The 21,781-nt window shown below is 36.9% G+C and overlaps 1 protein-coding gene across 14 annotated transcripts in view; it reads right to left on the bottom strand.

Moving 5' to 3' along the window:
• Positions 1-15,192: 15,192 nt before the first annotated feature.
• The window catches only part of LOC134288267 (protein lingerer), a 41,036-nt gene continuing 34,447 nt past the window's right edge, over positions 15,193-21,781 (bottom strand). For 9 of the 14 annotated variants that reach the window (XM_062852573.1, XM_062852574.1, XM_062852572.1 and 6 more), the window contains 2 exons: positions 16,283-16,324; positions 15,193-16,117 (listed from right to left, as the gene is read on the bottom strand). In XM_062852573.1, the coding sequence (XP_062708557.1) occupies positions 16,019-16,117; positions 16,283-16,324 (141 nt within the window). In that variant the 3' untranslated portion in view covers positions 15,193-16,018. The remainder of the gene's footprint in view (positions 16,118-16,282; positions 16,325-21,781) is intronic. The other 5 variants (XM_062852575.1, XM_062852580.1, XM_062852583.1 and 2 more) reach the window with 1 other exon arrangement.

Raw genomic sequence — 21,781 nt, 5'->3', positions numbered from 1 at the left:
AAGGTGATATCAAAATCCTCATGGACGACTTAATTAAACGCGAAGGTTGATTCTGACTATCCGGACAATGAACACGTTATGGAACGCTATGATCACGAATAAATGAGCGAGAACGCAGAGTTCTGTCTGCAGAGTTTTGTGGCAACAAAGACATGGTGATTGGGGGATCGCTCTTTCCTCATCGACCGGTGCACAAAGTGACATGGGCTTCCCGTGATGGCGTCACGGAAAATCAAATAGACCATATCTGCATCAGCCGAAACTAGAGACGGAGCCTTCTTGATGTTTGGAACAAACGTAGCGCCGACCATCGGCGAGATGCGGGTGTGCATTAGTATGGGACAAACATCAAATTCTCGCTCCAGTCGACTTTTTTGATTCCATTTAGGTCCCATATGAACTGTGCAAAATTTCAGCGCAATCGGTGAAACTATAATTTAGCGCAAGCGGTTCAAAGTTTTCGGGAAAAGTTACACTTTCAATCAAAAAATCCCAGAAGTCACCCTTTGTCTCCTTAATTCAAATCGATCAACGTTTCTTGTAGAAAAATCATTTATGAAACTTTCCTTCGAAGACTGCAAAACAATTGGAAGCTTGTGAAAAAAGTTAATAATTTTTCACCGATTAGTAATCCAACGAACGGCTTTTTGTTTTGTTTTATTAGCAGCACTGTAGCTGCTGCCTTGGCTGCTGCTGTTTCTGGGGGTGGTGATGCCTCCCGCCACTCCATGCAACAACGGCAGCAGCAGTGCTGCTGATAAAACAAAACAAAAAGCCGCTCGTTGGATCACTAATCGGTAATAAATCAATAACTTTTTCCACAAGCATCCAATCGTTTTGCGGTTTTCGAAGGAAAGTTTCACAAATGATTTTTCTACAAGAAACGTTGATCGATTTGAATTAAGGAGACAAAGGGCGACCTCTGGGATTTTTTGGTTGAAAGTATAACTTTTCCCATAGTAAATCCTGTGGCCCCGGGCTGAAAATCTCGTTAATAAAGATAATACTAATAATAATAGTAAATCCTGTAGTATAGTATAGTAATACTAATAATAATAGTAAATCCATATATGAAAACTTTGAATCGCTTGCGCTAAATTATAGTTTCACCGATTGCGCTGAAATTTTGTACAGTTCATATGGGACCTAAATGGGATCTAAAAAGTCGACTGGAGCGAGGATTTATTTTTTCCATACAAGCGTGTCCCATACTAGTGTGCATTTCTAGGGTCCATTGACAGGAGGAAAAAAATCGGACGCCGGTTACATGCCGACTGGAACATCCTTCGTCGACGAGCTAGGCAGTGGTGCTCAAACTACGGCCCGCGGGCCGCATGCGACCCTCGAAGCTCTTGAATGCGGCCCGCAGAGTACTTTGGAAAAAAGTTACTGAACTTCAAAATGATGAAAAAAATATGATTTTAATGCTCAATGTTATGCAAATGTCTATCTTTCATTTATGATAAAATGATTTCAATTTCAACATCAATACTTTTAATAATTTTTCATGATTGAAAAAGATGTGTTAATAGTTATTTATGTAACGAGTTGCAAAAAGTTGATTTTTTCAGCATGATAAATACGAAGAGTGCTGAAAAAATCGAGTTTTGCAACGAGTTCCATACAACATTTTATCAAAGAATAAGAATATCAAGAAAGCCCACTCCGCTGATGCTCGGGGGGACACTACCGCAGCGATATCTGCGGATGAAAGTTCAACCTTCATGCGGTAGTGTGCGTTACTGATTGTATGCGGAAACCAAAACATACGCACACCACCTTCTCTTATAACAAATCACGAACACTGTTACATAGAGCTTCCACCTTTAAACGCTTAGAGAGCGCCACTTGTCTTGTCGCTTGACGTTTGCATAGAAAAAGACAAGAGAGGGCATTCTTTCTATTTTTATTCTTTGATTTTATGCAATGTTTTTTTTCATAATGCAACTCATTTCAGTTGTATTATGAACCAGTTCGGAAAAGTTGGCCATTATGATACCAAAATGAGTTATATAAAATGTAAATTATAATACTGAATTGCATAAAAATTATTTTAGTTCATGTTAATCCTAACTGTAAAATTAATCATTATTTTGAAATATTCGGTCTTGCGGATGTGAAATTGAAAACAAGTTCAAGTCGCATTTCTTTCAAAAATTGGTTTCAATACTCTCCACAATTTTTTTGTGTGGTTAATAATAGAGAGCAATAGCCTATAGGCAAACATTATGTTTGATGCTAGATTTTGAAAATGGAATCTACACACCATAAGCCATAAGAGGGCCCATATAGCCGAGGCGGTAAACGCACGGGTATTCAGCATGACCATGCTGAGGGTGACGGGTTCGATTCCCGGTCGGTCCAGGATCTTTTCGTAAAGGAAATTTCCTTGACTTCCTTGGGCATAGAGTATCTTCGTGCCTGCCACACGATATACACATGCAAAATGGTCATTGGCAGAGGAAGCTCTCAGTTAAAAACTGTGGAAGTGCTCATAGAACACTAAGCTGAGAAGCAGGCTTTGTCCCAGTGAGGACGTTACGCCAAGAAGAAGAAGAAGCCATAAGTAGCAGTAAATGATTCGCTACTACAGACGATTCATAATAGGACAGATCGGTGAAGTACTAGATTTGTAGTAATGAGCTGAATTTTAGTATGGTGAGAAGGTCAGTTCTCCGTTTCTGCAATGAAATGGTGCAAAAAGCGTGGGTATTATGTTTCCTTGCCTAATTTGATGCTGTTTGAGCAAAACTTTGGATAACTATGTTGTTTATGTTGCAAGAAATGGAGAAAACAACAACACTGCTGCCCAAAGTTTTGCTCAAACAGTATCAAATTAGGCAAGGAATCATAATACCCACGCTTTTTGCACCATTTCATTGCAGAAACGGAGAACTGACCTTCTCACCATAGGGGTAGGCGGGGCATAATGCGCAGCTTAAGCATTTTGCCATCAAATCCAGTAAATTATGTGCATCCAATGTGTAATTTTAACGTTCAATCCTTATATGAACCTTAACTGACAAAAGCCAATCGTTGAAATTCCGAATATAGTTTAAAATGTTGTAAAATTTTATGTTTATAAAAACGTATAAAATCGCGAGTTGCGTTTTGGGGGTGGGGCATAATGAGCACCCTAGGTGGGGCAGAATGATCAATACCAGTTTTGTACACAATCAAATACTAATGGGGCACGTTCGGTGTAGTACTAGATTTGTAGTAATGAGCTGAATTTTAGTATGGTGAGAAGGTCAATTCACCGTTTCTGCAATGAAATGGTGCAAAAAGCGTGGGTATTATGATTCCTTGCCTAATTTGATGCTGTTTGAGTAAAACTTTGGATAACTATGTTGTTTATGTTGCAAGAAATGGAGAAAACAACAACATTGTTGCCCAAAGTTTTGCTCAAACAGCATCAAATTAGGCAAGGAATCATAATACCCACGCTTTTTGCACCATTTCATTGCAGAAACGGAGGATTGACCTTCTCACCATACTAAAATTCAGCTCATTACTACAAATCTAGTACTTCACCGATCTGTCCTATTGTCTATTCTTGTCAATGATAAAGCATACTGGCAACAATCAATGAGAATTTGAAGAGATTACGGGGTTTAATTCGTAAGGAACTGTGGGGTTCCAAGGAGTCTTCTATTGAGGATTTTTTAAACGGTGATACAAAATATACAGATACTGAAATTTTCAAGCTAATAAATTGAAAGTTACAGACAACACCTTACTATATGCATCGAAACAGAGAAAACCAAAATTAAAATTTGTTTGTTAAAGATATTTACCATTTTCCATTTTTATACTAGTTGCTCATTTTGCCCCACCCTACTACCAACTCTTTGAAGCATATTTTTTCAACAAAATAATTATACAAATAGTTGAAAAGTGTTACAAATACGTTTCATTGGCCTAGGGAATAGCATAGCATAGCATAGCATAGCCGACCGTACACATCCTGGGGTGGCTGTCGATAGAGGCGTTTAATGCGCCAGAAAAGTTGCCTGGGATTTGACAAACCTTTCATTCAACGGACTCTCGACACCTGGCCAGGTCCTTACGATCAGCGGGGATGGGGAGGAAATGTTGATTAGATATCTACTCAGAACATGTCCAAGAACTTGGGCCACTTCATAGATATCTGGAGTTGGAAGTTGGGTGGGGTTTGATGGGATGCTGAAGAAGTACTGACCACTTTACGCATTTTGATTAATTTTTCAAGGTAAACAGATTTTTTGACTAATGTTTTCACGCAGAAAAATATATTGTAAAAGCAAAAGTATTATGCATAGATTCAACAAATTTTTTATTGACTCAGGGCTTACCGGTAACTTTTTTTGATTCAATAATAACGCTTATTAGTTTCGAAAAATAAATTTGTTGTTTCTAAAATTGCTTAAAATTGACAACTGTCATCGACAAATGATAAATTTTGTTGAAACAGAAATTAAAATTTGTCAAACCAACAAATGCAATGTATTGATATAACTGTAACTGTGAGAATCTTTCTCTGTAATGATTATTCAACAACTGTATTCATTATTTGTATACACTTTATTACCGATACTTCAATATTACATACAATGATTCACACTCCAGACAACAATAACAACATCTCAACATATGACAGATACTCAATTTTAAACATACACGCTAAACGTAATACAGTAATACAATAATTTATTATGTGCATACCACAAGGTACCACATCTTGTTTTTTCTCCAGATTCGCAGCAAGGTCACTCCACGTTGTTTTCGCTTATAGTCTCCTCAGTTTATGAACGTCTCGCTTCAGTCTCAAATCAGAATTAGTAGTACAGTCATCCATTTGGTCATCCATCTCTGCTCGGCATTTTGGTAAATTACTTCTCCCTTATTTATGGTTGTACCTAAAAAGAAATATTATTTTGACCCAAGTATTTTCCCAAATCCCAAAATATTTTTAATACTGAGTGTCAAGCTAAATATTACCTTTGCTGATGAATTAATTGAATTGCTTTCCTCTTCTCCAATGTTTTCAATGACAGCTAGCATGCAAACATTGTATACTGCCCACTGATATTTTTTTGACATGTCCCTTCATAGAAGAATCTCATACAAAAGGTATGGATATTCAGATTATTATTCAGACATTTTTTTTAACTAATATGTCGGAACACTGCACGAATGTTACAGTGGAAAAATTATCAATATCCATTAACTCGTTTTCGATCCAAAGTGTCCAAGTGTCATACAAACACTATTTCATTTCATGTTTTTTTTATCGATCTTCGCTGAAACTCGTTTCTTATTCAGAATATATTCAGAAGTTTGGCTTTATAGATTTTGTTTTCTAAATATCGAAGGGATTGATACTTTTTTTAAATCAAATCACGATTTCGAAAAACGTCACTTGTCCAAAGCAATATTTGTAATACTAGTTTTAGCCTGTTTTAGCTAAATAGTAATTTGAAAACTTGAAAACATCCAGTTTTTGAATTATATTTAATACATATTGTTCACAAAACTCGCACCCGCACTAGCTGTTGTAATCCTATAATTATCTCAAATTCTTAATACATACATCATCGTCGCAGTACCAAATCGAAGTCACGCATTTAAGCACATGCAAAGTTGCAGTTGTGACACGTAAATTTAAACCGGTTGCTGGTATTGCGCATCATTAAGCTACTTAAGAGCTGAAAATAGCACTAATCTAAATCGAGTTGCTATGTTTATAAGTAGGTTAAACATCAATTTTCGCACCGCCAGTAGCCAATTATTATATACAAAGCAATTTTCTCCAGGTAACAAAATAAATCGATCATCTTATTGAAGCACTTTCCGACGGTTCACCTATACCTATACCTATAGGTGTCCACGTTTTTAGGAATCATATTTCCGATAATTTCGGAATTCTCATGATTTACCATTTACCTTTCAAACTGAATGAGTTTATTTTTACGGTTTGGTCGCTCAATAGGTTTACATTCTACGATGCATATTTTCCCGCATTAACTGGTGATTCGTGCTCAATCAAACCTATTTTAACATTACAGAACCAAAAATTTGTTCCTTTGATGTCGCTCTTTTGGGCTCTGAACTGTAGGACTTATTTTAATGGTGTACCTCCAAAATATTGCAAAAGCCCCTCAACATGTTATGTTCTCACTCTAGATACCTAATGAAGCTATTTCAGCGAACCTTTTTCAAATTATTCGCATTCAATGTAGCGTCAAAATTTAGAGCCTTTTATCTTTAAGTAACTCTGATTTTCTACATATGCTCATCATATTGATAATATTCTCAGTTCGTTGGATCGGACTAGAATGTTCTGCATTTTTGCAAAGCCCAATCATCTGTCTATCATATCACTTATTTCACATCTTTTCGATGAAATACATCCTCATTTTTTTAACGCTTACAAGTCTGACGTATTTAGTGCACACTGACCATGATTGTCTGTGTCATGATGGCGCTTACGCTTGCCTCTACGATTCATTTCTATGTACTGAAACAATTTAAAGCACGTTTTTATTCAAATTTTCAATGAACTTATTAACACAAATATCACTCATACATGTACACACATTTTTATTGGTAAAAATCCATGGATATAAATTTTACTTGTACACACATACTCGTTTTCCACGCTGGATCACACATAAAATCGATGGACCTTATATGAACTATGTGCATCTACACATGAAAAGGGTTATCTATGACAAATTGCAAAAATCTATGTGTGCGACACATGCATACAATATTTGCAGTTTTTGCAGTGTATGAAATCTAAAAATTCAAACAAGGTAGCATGTTAGTAAATGGTACCTGTTTGCAAAAATAAGCTCGACTGAAAAACAAACCGCATAATCCAGCTTTCATTAGATATATCTATTCCTGCAGTTACAGAAATGATTATCTTTTATTATTCCAATATCTTGTGCTTTTGATATACTGTACGTTATTCTCCTCAATAATCGTTTCAATACTTCTTTAACTGATCAAAATTTGTCTCTTCCTGTAAGTAAATTATTGTGCAGAATTTGTTGTTGAGCGTACTGCTGTACCTTGTTCTCTAACTTGTTCCACAGTTCTTGGCAAGATGGCCCACTCATTAGCAAAAATGGCACTATCAAGGGCACTTTATCCAGTGTTAGGCAATCATAAGTCAAAATGCCCCTCCTGACCACACCCGATACATTTTATATTCAAAGACTTCAGAAGTGATTACTCAAGAACTCACTTGAATCGCATAAACATTAAGTGGCATTCAATAGGTTATAAAGCGCTTTTTACTCGAATTCCTGAGACTTCTAGTTAAGCCGAAAAGTTTCATTTTTTATTGTCCGTTTTTTTTTAAATATCCAATTCAACTAGCCATTTGACTAGCATGGTACTTAACAGGTTAGTGGTTAGCAACTGCTCTGAATATGTCGTCTAGCTTCAACGAATGCTTTAACTGTCATTTTGACGTCCTATCTTGCGAACTACCAAGACAGTTTGATGTTAATTTTCACACATTGATGCTAATTTTCTTGAAGTTACATTTTTAGTCTTGTAAAAGAGGACAAAGCATTGGTTAAATCATGTCTTCATGTTAATTTGGTTGCCAGAGCCAACCCTTTTTACGTCTCGTAGACTTATTATACTTTACTGAGCAATGATAACTTCAATATATATCACCTGAGGTGGGTCCACAACAATCTCAGTATCTGCTCAGTTATATTCGCATTTGGAACATATTCAAATACGATTCTTTCCTGTTTTTCTAGTCACGCTCAGCCTAAAGTTTAGTTTTGTCTTTCGCCTTCTCAGCTGCCACTTAATTGGTGTGAAATTTCATTTTTAATGGTTCAATTAACTATAAAGCCCAGATTGGAGTTCAAGAGAAATCGCTCAAGAAACTTCTAGAACGATTCCTGGCAGAAACATTCTACGGTGACTGCCATTTGAACTGTCATTTCTTCGCAACTGCGTACTGCGATCGAAGAAAAAACGGTTTCTTAAGCGATTCAGCCAAGGAATTTCCCATGCATCAAGATTGGCCGAGAAATTCATTCTGATCTGCAAACAACCCTTAAATCTGCGTTGGCTGGTAATCTGTTTCTTACGAAATTTACGACACTGTTGCGTTTTTAGTACTTTAATTTTTAATAACACAATTCGCCTTTTACGGCTCTACAAAGAATCGACTATATCTGCCTTTCAGGTCTTACCGCCTTCAACGGCATTTCCACCTTCAACGGCTTTTTCCGCCTTCAACAGCTTTTCATTCTCCGACGGATCTTTCTGCCATCGAGTTTTTCGCCTTAGTCGGCTCTTCTGCCTATAACATTTTTTCTGCTTTCCGCCTTCAACGGCTTTCTATCTGTAATCCTTTCCGCCTTTTACGGCTATTTCAAGAATGTCGCCTTCATTAGCTTTTATCGCCTTCATTGGCTTTCATCGCCTTCACTGGCTTTTAACAGCAACGGCAAAATTTGATTTCAAAATATTGTTTCACCTCTACGCCTTCCTCGGCCATCCGGTTAACAAATCAATACTTCATTCATCATTCAGCATTTAAGTCTAGATTTAGGAGAACAACCTCATTCAACGAGTATCGATATCACAATCAACAAAACTTAGATTTTCTTCACAGTTCTTTATTTCTTTATCTGACAATAGTGATTGTCATCGATTTAAACTAAACAATACCGATCACCATCAAAATCTCTCACAGGTTGATCATTGTCATTAGTCGAAGATACAAATAGATTGTTTGATTCATATTGAACAGTTAGTACACAATATTTACCTTTTTGATTCCAATGTTGAAATTCAATTACAAGTCATCACCTGGAGGTCATCACCACTCTGCATGCACCACACACACACCACTCGTCTCTTTCTTTTTCCAAAGACAACACTTCCCGAACCGAAATTAAACTAATTTCACATGCACTGTTCACCGTTCTCGTCGCCAATGTGAGAATCTTTCTCTGTAATGATTATTCAACAACTGTATTCATTATTTGTATACACTTTATTACCGATACTTCAATATTACATACAATGATTCACACTCCAGACAACAATAACAACATCTCAACATATGACAGATACTCAATTTTAAACATACACGCTAAACGTAATACAGTAATACAATAATTTATTATGTGCATACCACAAGGTACCACAGTAACAATTGTATTGAATTTAAAATTGATATTTGTTGAATTTGCGATTTGTTTTTTTATCATTATTATTATTAAAAATAGTAAACAAAGAACAGGTACACATTTTTACGCTATTTATTATGCCTTTAAATTCACAGAACCATTATGAGGAAGGTCACACATCTATTTAAGAATAGTTATTTATGCAACAAGTTGCAAAATGATGATTTTTTCAGCACGAGTCGTACATTTATCCAACGAGGCTTGCCGAGTTGGATAAATACGACGAGTGCTGAAAAAATCGAGTTTTGCAACGAGTTGCATACAAAGTTTTTTGCAATTGCGAAGAATACTCATTCAGGATAATCTTCCTAGCTTGACAAACAGGAAATCAGGTAGAACCACGTGGAAATTCTCATGCACGACAGCGCGGCTATTATGTTTGATCAGGTAGGCTATGGCGTAGTAGGTGTCACAGATTTTCATTCTTCCGTCGTAATCAAACAGCAGTATGGACAAGAGAAGGGAGTTTCAGCTAGTGTTTATATGCCTGATCTGCACCAAACTAAATCTTCCTTATTCGGGCGAGTGCTCAGTGGATGTAGACGTAACAGCTGTACCAACGGAAAATGTGCCAGTTAGTAAAAAGTGTGCGTAAGCAAAGGTGCCGAAAAGTGCTACTTTTCAGTTCTCAAAAGAGTGCCGAAAAGTAGCACTTTTCGGCACTTTTGTTTAGTGAAGAAAAGTAGGCCGTTTTATGATTGCTACCGCGACTGAAAAGTAGGGAAATAAGCAACGCAATTGCAAAAATACATTTTTGGAAACTTTGTAGGCAGTTGAATTATGCGCGGATGTAATTCTTCCTAAGTTGCTCGTCCCACAGGATGTGTTTTTTTTCTGATTGTTATGAACTATAAGAGAAAAAAGCATTACATAGTTTACATGTTAACAATGGGGCACGTTCGGTGTAGTACTAGATTTGTAGTAATGAGCTGAATTTTAGTATGGTGAGAAGGTCGATTCTCCGTTTCTGCAATGAAATGGTGCAAACAGCCTGGGTATTATGATTGCTTGCCTAATTTGATGCTGTTTGAGCAAAACTTTGGATAACTATGTTGTTTATGTTGCAAGAAATGAAAAAAAAACAACAACACTGTTACCCAAAGTTTTGCTCAAACAGCATCAAATTAGGCAAAGAATCATAATACCCACGCTTTTTGCACCATTTTATTGCAGAAACGGAGAATTGACTTTCTCACCATACTAAAATTCAGCTCATTACTACAAATCTAGTACTTCACCGATCTGTCCTATTATACTGCAATTTACCGGCATCAGGAATCAATTTGGGAGGTCCGTTCGATCATTAATAGATTTTTCAACTTTTCTAAAGTGCTAAACCGTAAAGAAATATGGATATCAAGCTATAGTCAATACAAACCTCAAAAACTTACTCAATCAGTATTGCTAATAGCATAATCCATAGACCTCAAGCATCTCTGAGGTTTTGCAACAAATCGCGTCGGGGTTGATAAATTTAACCCTCTCTTTCCCATGGTAGCACAGGTAATCCACTACTTTGCACTGTTCATACAAATACAGGATAAGTTAGATCATTCCCATTTTTTCGTCAGATGTTTGTATATGTTTGATGAACTATTATGCCAGATTTGGTCAAAAATTCTCTGCTCGTTTTTGTTTTAGAGTTAAATGAACAGTGCAAAGTAGTGGATCACCTGTGCTACCATGGGTAAGAGAGGGTTAAAAGAGTACAAAAGGTTCATAATAGTTATTGACTTCACTTTTTGTCGTTATTTCACAATAGTTTTTCCTTGTTGGCTTTGTAAACAACAAATGACGACAGTTGTATTTAGGACAATAATTATTTTTGATTCTTAAAAATTATTTTTTTTAAACGACAATAATTTACTTTTGAAATTAAACTCTAGAAGCAATGTTCAAGTCTACTCAAAAATTTGTTGTTTTAAAAAATATGCTTTATTGAAGTAAACGAATAGATGAATTGATTCAATATATACAAGATGTGATTAATTCTAATTGTCAGGTTTTTAAGTTCTACTAGGCAAAATTATTCTGCGTGTTGTCATCAACTCATTGGATTTTACATGATTAGGCTACAATCAAGCAATTTGTTTTGTTAATTTGAAGATTTACAGTGAAAATACAAGGTGCTCATTATGCCCCACCTGCTCATTATGCCCCGCCTACCCCTACTAAAATTCAGCTCATTACTACAAATCTAGTACTACACCGAACGTGCCCCATTACAATAGGACAGATCGGTGAAGTACTAGATTTGTAGTAATGAGCTGAATTTAAGTATGGTGAGAAGGTCAATTCTTCGTTTCTGCAATGAAATTTTGCAAAAAGCGCGGGTATTATGATTCCTTGCCTAATTTAATGTTGTTTGAGCAAAACAATGGGCAACAGTGTTGTCAAAGACCCAATAAAGACGTCGCACTTAGGTTTAAACCAGGGACCACTTCTAGTACTTCATTCGGTCCCCGGTCCCCAAATTTGACACATCGAAGTTCACCTTTTTTTGACTTACCTTGCAACTAGTATTTTTTCGACATTTTTCTGTAGTAGGCTATATTGCAGTGTGGATGACACAAACGGACGTGAGGAGAATGATGTAATTCAAGAAAATTATTTTGCCATCCGGCGATCTGGCGATTAAAATTATGATAAAGGCCATAAATTATGATGTATCCAATTTTTTTCATAGTTATGTGCCCGACGATTATTTCGCGATATGTAACCCAATGCTTTTATTTGGAGATGCTACCAGATCTCTCTCGAGTCGACGCTCGGATTAATGCCGTAGATTTTGAAATATACAAACTAGTTCAGTACCGTCTTAATTCTTCATTCATATAATAGGACAGATTGGTGAAGTACTAGATTTGTAGTAATGAGCTGAATTTTAGTATGGTGAGAAGGTCAATTCTCCGTTTCTGCAATGAAATGGTGCAAAAAGCGTGGGTATTATGATGCCTTGCCTAATTTGATGCTGTTTGAGCAAAACTTTGGGCAACAGTGTTGTTGTTTTCTCCATTTCTTGCAACATAAACAACATAGTTATCCAAAGATTTGCTCAAACAGCATTAATTTTGGCAAGGAATCATAATACCCACGCTTTTTGCACCATTTAATTGCAGAAACGGAGAATTGACCTTCTCACCATACTAAAATTCAGCTCATTACTACAAATCTAGTACTACACCTAACGTGCCCCATTGAAAAGAATTTCCCTTTCTCATGTCTTCAATGGTCAAATTTGAAAGAATTGAAGTGCAAGAGACACTTGTCGAAATTATCCAAAAATCTATAATTTTCTAATAATAAAATTGTGATAAAGTTAGATCAATATCAAGATAATTTTTATCCTGCGGCCCGCGGCTCAGACGCAAAATCTCAATTTGGCCCGCGGTATACATGAACCTGAGCACCACTGAGCTAGAGAACCGTGCTGCGGATATTCCAGAAGGTGAAAGCGTAGAAGATCAATGGAGCGCCATCAAGAACGCCTTCATCACCACCGGCGAGAATAATTTGGGTAACAGATAACAACACCTGGAGGAAGATAGAGGAGCGAAGGAACGCCAAGCCGTGGATTCCGTAGCCGACGAAGGCGAGAAAGCCGCAAACACCGGCGACATCCGTCTCTACGATGTTTCACGTCGCCTTAGTGGGAACAAGATGAATGCTACGACGCCCGTGAATTGCACGTCTGGACAGTTATTGACCAACCCGGCTTCATGTACTTACCTTATCGATCAGACTAAGGCCTGAATGTTCTTTGCTGTACGTAGGAGTCGTCTCTATTCGACTCGGTCCATGGGTGCGCGTTCAGTTCCATCCTCTGCGAAGGGTTCGCAACTTGTCCTCCACTTGATCCACCCACTTAGCTAGTTGCGCACCTCGTCTTCTTTCACCGGTCTAGAGAACCATTTTATTTTAGTCGGGTTGCTATCCGACATCCTGATGACGTGAGCCGACCCGCTCACCGTAGCCTCCCAATTTTCGCGGTGTGGACGATGATAGGTTCTCTCAGCAGCTGATGCAGCTCATAATGCATTCGCCTTCCGTAAGCCCCGTCTTCCATCTGCTCTCCGCCGTAGATGGTACGCAACATATAACTATTTTGTTTAATGGAGAAAATGAAGAAAACAACAACACTGTCGCCCAAAGTTTTGCTCAAACAGCATCAAATTAGGCAAGGAAACATAATACCCATGCTTTTTGCACCATTTCATTTCAGAAACGGAGAAATGACCTTCTCACCATACTGAAATTCAGCTCATTACTACAAATCTAGTAGATACTTTACCAATCTGTCCTATTGATATGTATGCTGATCAATTTGGCCCCAAAGTGGATTTTTTAATTTTCGGAAAGTTTATACGGGTCGCTCACCGTAGCCTCCCAATTTTCGCGGTGTGGACGATGATAGGTTCTCTCAGCAGCTGATGCAGCTCATAATGCATTCGCCTTCCGTAAGCCCCGTCTTCCATCTGCTCTCCGCCGTTGATGGTACGCAACATATAACTATTTTGTTTAATGGAGAAAATGGAGAAAACAACAACACTGTCGCCCAAAGTTTTGCTCAAACAGCATCAAATTAGGCAAGGAAACATAATATCCATGCTTTTTGCACCATTTCATTTCAGAAACGGAGAAATGACCTTCTCACCATACTGAAATTCAGCTCATTACTACAAATCTAGTAGATACTTTACCAATCTGTCCTATTGATATGTATGCTGATCAATTTGGCCCCAAAGTGGATTTTTTTTTTAATTTTCGGAAAGTTTATACATATTTGTTGGGCCAAATTCTGCCACATAGAGGTAATCACGTCCAAATGTATGCGTGCCTTTTTGTAGATGTAGTTGTGAAACTGCGAGGAAAATATTTGCACTCTTACCCCGGACGTTAGGTCTATCATTGTTTACCCGTTTTACCCAATTCGATTGGGTAATATTTGCATATGCAATCTTAATAGCCTTTGAATCGGCGTGCACTTTTGTGTGAGGAAAAATTCGCGCTAGTGTTCGTGTGTTGAAATGTCACTCATCTCTATAGAGATCCTTCCGGTGCTATTTTCGCAGAAGTTCTTTTAATAGTATTAGCAGTCTTGTGCATTATCACCATCATAACACAAAAAAGCCGCAACATCAACATTGCCCTTCTTCCTCTATCAACGCTACAGCCGACCGTCTCTATGTTGCTAACGAACACATTCGAGACGAACGCATTGATACGGTGGCTGCCGCCGCCACGCTCTTTCTCTGCGCAACTCCCGAGCAACCGAACGCTTGTTTACCGTCGTTTCGACGTAGAGCTATGTCACTCACTGCTGGGCGACTCTCATCAGAAAGGGCTAGGATGAAGGTCAATTTGTTAAGTAGTATTGCATGGCGTAGCAAACACAAACATAGCACGCCCTATGAATAGAATGCAAGGCGTAGAACAAAAACTCGCTTCGGTGTTTTATCGTGTGGTTCGATAACAAGAGACGATCGCTGCTGCTGGATGTGGTTGACTCTGCATTGAACGAGGGTTGGCTTGAGTGGCTTTTGCGTGAATTGATTATGTTTTGATGGACTGCGTTTGTCGTATGAAGTGATGGTTAAAGCGAGTGTCGTTCGACATTAACCATCCTGAAACTGCACAACCCTGAGTATTAGAATCGCTACTAATGTTATCCGTCAAATTGATATTAAATTGATCAATGCGGCTCCGGATTACGATAACCTAAATTAAGGGATAGTGATACTGATTGAATAGGTCACAGTAAAATGTTTACACACAGGGAAAAATTTCTACTCAGTGACTGAGTTGGTCTCACTCAGAAATCGAAAAATCCTTTGTTTTCTTACTCAGTTTCCGTTAAAAGTGGGACAACCCATTGCCAATGGGTTGTCCCACTTTTGGCCGAAACTGAGTAAGAAAACAAAGGATTTCTCGATTTCTGAGTAAGGCCAACTCAGTCATTGAGTAGAAATTTTTCTCGGTGCAGGTATATTAGAAATTTCGTTTCTACATTTAAATTAAATTATTACAGAACATGTGTTATTAATTTATGTGTGTTTATGTTTTGTCTGTTTGCCACTGCGCACGCGTTTTTTTTTGTACACTACAGTCGCCTCTCGATCATTCGATATAGATATGTGAATCATACCGCGTGAAAGAGAGTTGACTGTGTTTCCATTCGCTTGTAGCGACGCATGTATTTTTTTTTTCTATTGTTTCTCTTCTTAAATTTTTAAGAGTGTGATTCGATCTGGATCAATTAAACAAGATTTAAAAGAAGACTTTTTCATTCAATGAGAAAATTTAACGAAAATTGAAAATACTTGCAGCTGCTCGCTTCGGAGACAGTGTGTATGAAATATTGTTGACCTGGTTGTTTATTTACGAATGTGTGGTTTTGTGAACGTGTAATTCTTTAAATTTCATTCAATAGCTTCTTTTACTTCAAATACGGTTGAGTTGTTTTTTTTTTTATTCCGATCAACACCAGCGTCAACTTAAAACCTTTAAGTAGATCTTTTGTTCGCTTATAATTTTCTGAAATACTCCAGCTTCTCTCTCATCTTTCTCATAGAATCCAATCTTTTTCAACGAGAGCGTTCCGCACGAACGGGGTTTTATTTGTTTTTGTCTTATACTTGGGCAGCTTTAAACGAAGGTCTCCCAACGAAATGTGGGAAGATTTATTTGGATGAATGTTCGAATGTACCTGCTATTGTTTTATTCTGTGTCCGTTTTTTTGCTTATTACAAATCGCATCAAATACATTACACGAGCTTTAGTATTATGTTTAAATGTAGACATGTAGTTTAGTTCTGCCCAGTCCAATAAGACGGAGAATAGCCTTGCTTGGTTGCAGTCTTGCCCTGGCTGTTCGATTGTGGTCTTTGACCACTGCTGTTGGAATCCTGAAAATGGACGAAAATTGTATTATGAAAGTTTACTTTACGCAGGTTACAGTCGTTAAAATTTGTTATTTTAGTATGAAAAATTAAGCATCCAATATTCGACTACATACAGCGTCCAATATAAAAATAAGTGCTAAATCTATACAAGCTAAAATAACTACTTACCCTCATCACACCACTACCACTATTATAAGTTCTATTGTCCATCTTCATCGTGCGGATATCAAGCGAAGAGAGACACAAAGTTCCAGCACCAGCGTCAGTCGTCGCGCATTGGGTGTTTGGGTTGTTTGTACGCATTTACCCGAGAATCGTGCGGTGTTGTTTGTGTGTTAGATGGCGTTGATGAGCGAGTAGTTTTATTTTTGCAGTTCAACCAAAATCAAGACAAGTGTTTTTTTTTTATTTGTGTTTTCGTTATTTGTATTTGGGTGTGAAAAAAGAAAGAAAAGAAAAATAAACCAAATAGAAAAATAGAAACAAGACATTAAACAACATGCGAACACAATCTACAGCAACTTGAATCGTTCATACACTAACATACAACAAACAATCAATGTAGCACATGTAGCAGATAAGAAATAGAAGAATTTATATGGCGTCTTTAACACCAACAATTGAAGGCCGGTATTGGTTCCATTTCTACTATTCTAGATTGAGTTGAAATAAGGGCAAAAGTAACATGATCGATTTCTCTTCATCGACGCTCTCTTCTTCAAAATAAAGTTACAAGCGTTTAGCGTTTTATGGCCAAAAAATGCAACCTTACTTGCATTTTGTCACTTTAATTTGAAGAAGAGAGAGTCGATGAAGAGAAATCGATCATGTTACTTTCGCCCTTATTTAAACTCAATCTAGAATCTTCAATATGACTAAGACATAGCGCAGTGACCAAGTGGATGCAGAGTATGGGACCTATTTTGGGCACTCAGTCAAATTACCATTTTACATGAATTTTATACACAACTAACGCTGCTCACCGTGTACAAAAAGATAAGTCAATTGTTGTAACATTGATTGAGTTATAGCATCAAATGCCCAAAAAAGGTCCTTCTGCCCAAATGGTTCCAGACCCTATCACTATAGTAATTTCGCAATACTCAAACAACTACAAAAGTGGATTTAGTACTTAAAAAAAATAATAAATCGTAACTACTCGGCACTTGTGCACGTCTAATCCACTGTTTCCACACTTTCGTTCATAATTTAAAAATCGGAATTTAAGGTCACAAAGCAAAGCCAATCTGATGCTTCAAAATTAATTCTATTCGAAAACAAAGCGTTACGGTACCGATTTATTTCGTTCATACGTGCTCACTAAACAAAATAAGTCGTTGAGGACGAATACATTTATTAGCGCAATAATGTGTCTACATACAGACATATATTTTTATCTACAGTATTTGATTATGTATGTTGCACAGACTAAAGTTTAATTAGTAATTCACGATCTTAATACATTTTTTTAAAATTTATGCCGAAGTCGTACCGATGAAAAACAAAATTGGACAATTTGATTAAGACTTTATTTCATCACTCAAAGAGCTTCTAGTGACGGAATAAAAATAAAACTGTCACTGTTTGCAAAATTCTCATAATGGTTATTTCGGTTTCATAGGTAATTAGGCTCATTGGACATCAACATAAGGGTACGGCCAGAGTGGACGCGTCACGCGACGCGACGCTAATTTGTCATATAATTTGACAGCTTCTTATTATTGATTGTTATTTCTTTGCGTGCAAATTTCCGCGTCGCACCGCGTGACGCATCCACTCTGACCGGCACTCCAAAAAGAAAAGGCCATTCAAACGTAAATTTTGTTATATGTATTTGTTTTATTTTATTTGGCAACGTAATAAAATATACGTTATGAGACGCTTATAAATACACAAAATGATGCGAAGATGTTGAAAATATCGCTTCAATTTATAATTTCTAAATACACTCATTGCACAATTATGGGTCACTCAAGGAACAAACTTTTCATAATATGAATCGTTTTTCATACAAAAAAAAACATTTTCATTATTTTTATTTTATATTCTCTTCATTGTAACTCCTTTTTATCGTTTTATATAAAAATCTGCTTGTAAAATTCACTTCAGGCGGTAAAAATTACTAAAATGTTGATGAATAATGAAAACCACAATAATGGGTCAAAATTGGCTGTGTAACAATTATGGGTCAATTTGTTGCCTATTATGGGTCACTCAAGAGGAATCGGCTCAACAATGATGTTTTGACTATTTTTTCAATGAATGATCACTTATTCTCGATAGATCAACTATAGTAGAATCTAAAACTGGTCTCAAACCTCTTAATGAAGCATGTTTTCACGATTTGGAATCAATTTTTCAAAATTGGGACAAAATCTCCAACACAACCACCGATAAACGCCTAAAAGTATGCAATACCCATGTACGCTGAACTCTCAATATTATGCTGCACAAAAAGTGACCCATAATTGTGTGATTTTCGGTGTTCCTTGGCACAATAATGAGTCACATAAATTTTGCCTGAAATAAGCTTTAATTAGTTGCAGACACATGAATTTCTACATTTAGAACGTAAATTATACCTTTGTTCTGGTAACGAAACCATTTTGCACTTGAAAATGACTAAAGTTCGCTTTTACAGAGCTTACGAAAGCAGCGCACGCACTTTCCGATATTCACAATCGAAGCGTTACTTTGAGAGATGGTTTTGCGCCGAACAAAAAATCATTGAAAATATGTATGTTTTGACGTATAAGCCTGTGTGCGATACGTATAGTGACACAAAACAAATCAACTTATGTGCGAAAAATAATAATAGCTTACAAAAGCTTGCAATTAATTAGTATTTATCTATTAAAGTGGAAAGTGACTAATAATTGTGTGTGACCCATAATTGTGCAATGAGTGTAGTTTTAAGTTGACGCGCGCATTTGGAATTTGTAGATATTGCATTGTCAGTTCCAGCCATTATTGGAACTTATCGATCACATTTGCTATATTAGGCTACTAATATTACTTTATTGCACGATTCTACCACTTCTACAGAAAAAAAGCTAAAGCAACTTGGTTGGGGTTCTGCTAAGATGCATCGAACGGTTTCCACTTTTTATCTAGTAAATTGATCATGAAACTTGAAGGGATAAAAAACCGTTCAGAACGATATAGAAATTCCTTTCTCAAACTTGTTCAACGGAGCCAACTTCGATGTAATGAAATTAGACAAAAAGACTACTGGGGGTTTGCAAATGTTTCTACCGAAAATTGGAGTTCGAAGCTACTGGCAAGACACAAAGTTAAAAATAAGGGAACATATCAGGAATCTACAATTAATGACAACATGAAATTCAAGGTTCTGGTAATGCTACATTAGCGGAGCGCGACCTTTGACGTCAAGTCATTTGGCATAATGGACATTCGGCATAGTCGAAATGCACTTTTCTTTGTATGCCAAAACACGCTTGTTTAAGTTGCAAGAAGTGGAGAAAATAACACAGCTACCCAAAGTTTCGCTCAAACAGCATCAAATTAGACAAGGAATCATAAATACCCAGGCTGTTTGCAGTAACGAAGAATTTATCATCTCAGCCAAGATCTCACCATACACAAATAATTCAGCTCACAGCTACAAATCTGGACATCATTTTTTGAAATGTGATGAGATACGTATAGGGTAAGAAATCTAGCTTTGAACTAGTCACATTGTAATCTTAATTTGAACCATTTCGAAATTCATTAAAATGACACACTTTTTGGGCAAATATTGTCGCAAAAAAGTTGGTTAATGGCTTTCCGTAAAATAATCTAGTAGCATTGACTTTGAGATCATTGAATTAAGCGTTTTTTTCATTGAAAATAAGTAATTGAAAAATCACTGCGGTTTCACACATTCCCCCACAAAGGAAGCACATTTTCGGTGCACTCGTACAGCTCACGCATTATATTACACACAATAAGTAAATACGTGAATTGAAAACAAATTCATCGCAGAATCGACCAACCGAATAATATTCCACATTATTTGTCATAAAATTATCAAATTTATGTATACACTCAGCGAAGTAAACTACCTAAATTCATCAAAATACCTTATGAAATTTAGCCATAACTGTAAAGTATGGATGCCATAGGAATAGCTTATGAAAATTAAACATGCTTATTATGACCTAATTACATAAGATAAACTTATGAGGGCCCATATAGCCGAGGCGGTAAACGCACGGGTATTCAGCATGACCATGCTGAGGGTGACGGGTTCGATTCCCGGTCGGTCCAGGATCTTTTCGTAAAGGAAATTTCCTTGACTTCCTTGGGCATAGAGTATCTTCGTGCCTGCCACACGATATACGCATGCAAAATGGTCATTGGCAGAGGAAGCTCTCAGTTAATAACTGTGGAAGTGCTCATAGAACACTAAGCTGAGAAGCAGGCTTTGTCCCAATGAGGACGTTACGCCAAGAAGAGAGAGAGAGAGAGAAACTTATGAAAAGAGCAGAAAAATCGTAAAATGATGCAGACTGGAATCGATCCATGAACGTCGAGATCACTGAGCTCGTGCCCAACCCACGCGGCTATCGACGCTTGAGAATATTGTGGTGCTAAATGTGTATAAAAGCCAAACTGTGAGTCGATTCTGCGTCATAAACCGACCTTATGAAATTCAATCTAGCCGTTATGAATTGTTTAAAGACCATTTCATAACTTAGACCTTATGATAATCTTAGGTTTATTTGCCTGAGTGTAATTATTACTTGGAGAATCTTATCTTGAATTGAACCATTTGTAATCTAGATTTGAACTAGTAAATGGGGCGAGCTTCCAGTGTTGACCTGCAGACTGCGCTATTTGCTGCTTTGTTTACTCTTGAGAGATGGGAAATTCCAAATTTAGTTTCCTAATTCCTGAAGAATTCCGAACATTCTGAGTTGAAACTTCACTGCCTAATGAAAAGTAGTTATGAAAATCAGCAGATGTGATTTTTAGTTGTTTAGAATGAAATTGGCTTTTCTGGGAATTGCTCGAGCTGCTGCTGCCAGTAGTTCAAATCTAGATTAAAATTGGTTCAAATTAAGATTAATTCAATTCAATTCAATTAAATTTATTTCTGGAATTCAACGTTACTACATTTAATATTTACATTTACATTTCAGAGATTTGGTTTACCTTTCAGCTGAGAACAATACAAATTCATTTAAGATACATTAATACAAATAAAAATTGAAAAATCACTGTGATTTCACCCATTTCCCTCCAGAGAAAACACATTTTCGGTGCACTCGTACAGCTCATGCATTGTATCACACGCAATATGTGAACACGTCAAATGAAAGCTTATTTATCGTAGAATCGACCAACCGAATAATATTCCGCATTATTTGTTATAAAATTATCAAATTTAAGTAATTCTTACTTGGAGAATGTTATCTTAAATTGACCCATTTGTAATCTAAATTTGAACTAGTAAACGGGGGCGAGCTTCCAGTGTTGGCCAACAGACTGCGCTAGTGGTTGTTTTGTTTACTCTTGAGGGATGAAAAATTCCAAATTAAGTTTCCAAGTTCCTGAAGAGTTTAAACATTCTAAGTTGAAATTCCACTGCCTAATGAAAAATAGTTATGGGAATTAGCAGATCCATGTGTTTTTCTATTGTTCAGCACGAAATTGGCTGTT

The sequence above is a fragment of the Aedes albopictus genome, chromosome 2 (assembly GCF_035046485.1).
Source record: "Aedes albopictus strain Foshan chromosome 2, AalbF5, whole genome shotgun sequence".
NCBI lineage: Eukaryota > Metazoa > Arthropoda > Insecta > Diptera > Culicidae > Aedes > Aedes albopictus.
The sequence above is the reverse complement of the archived record's forward strand: the minus strand, read 5'-3'. Positions and strand labels throughout refer to the sequence as shown.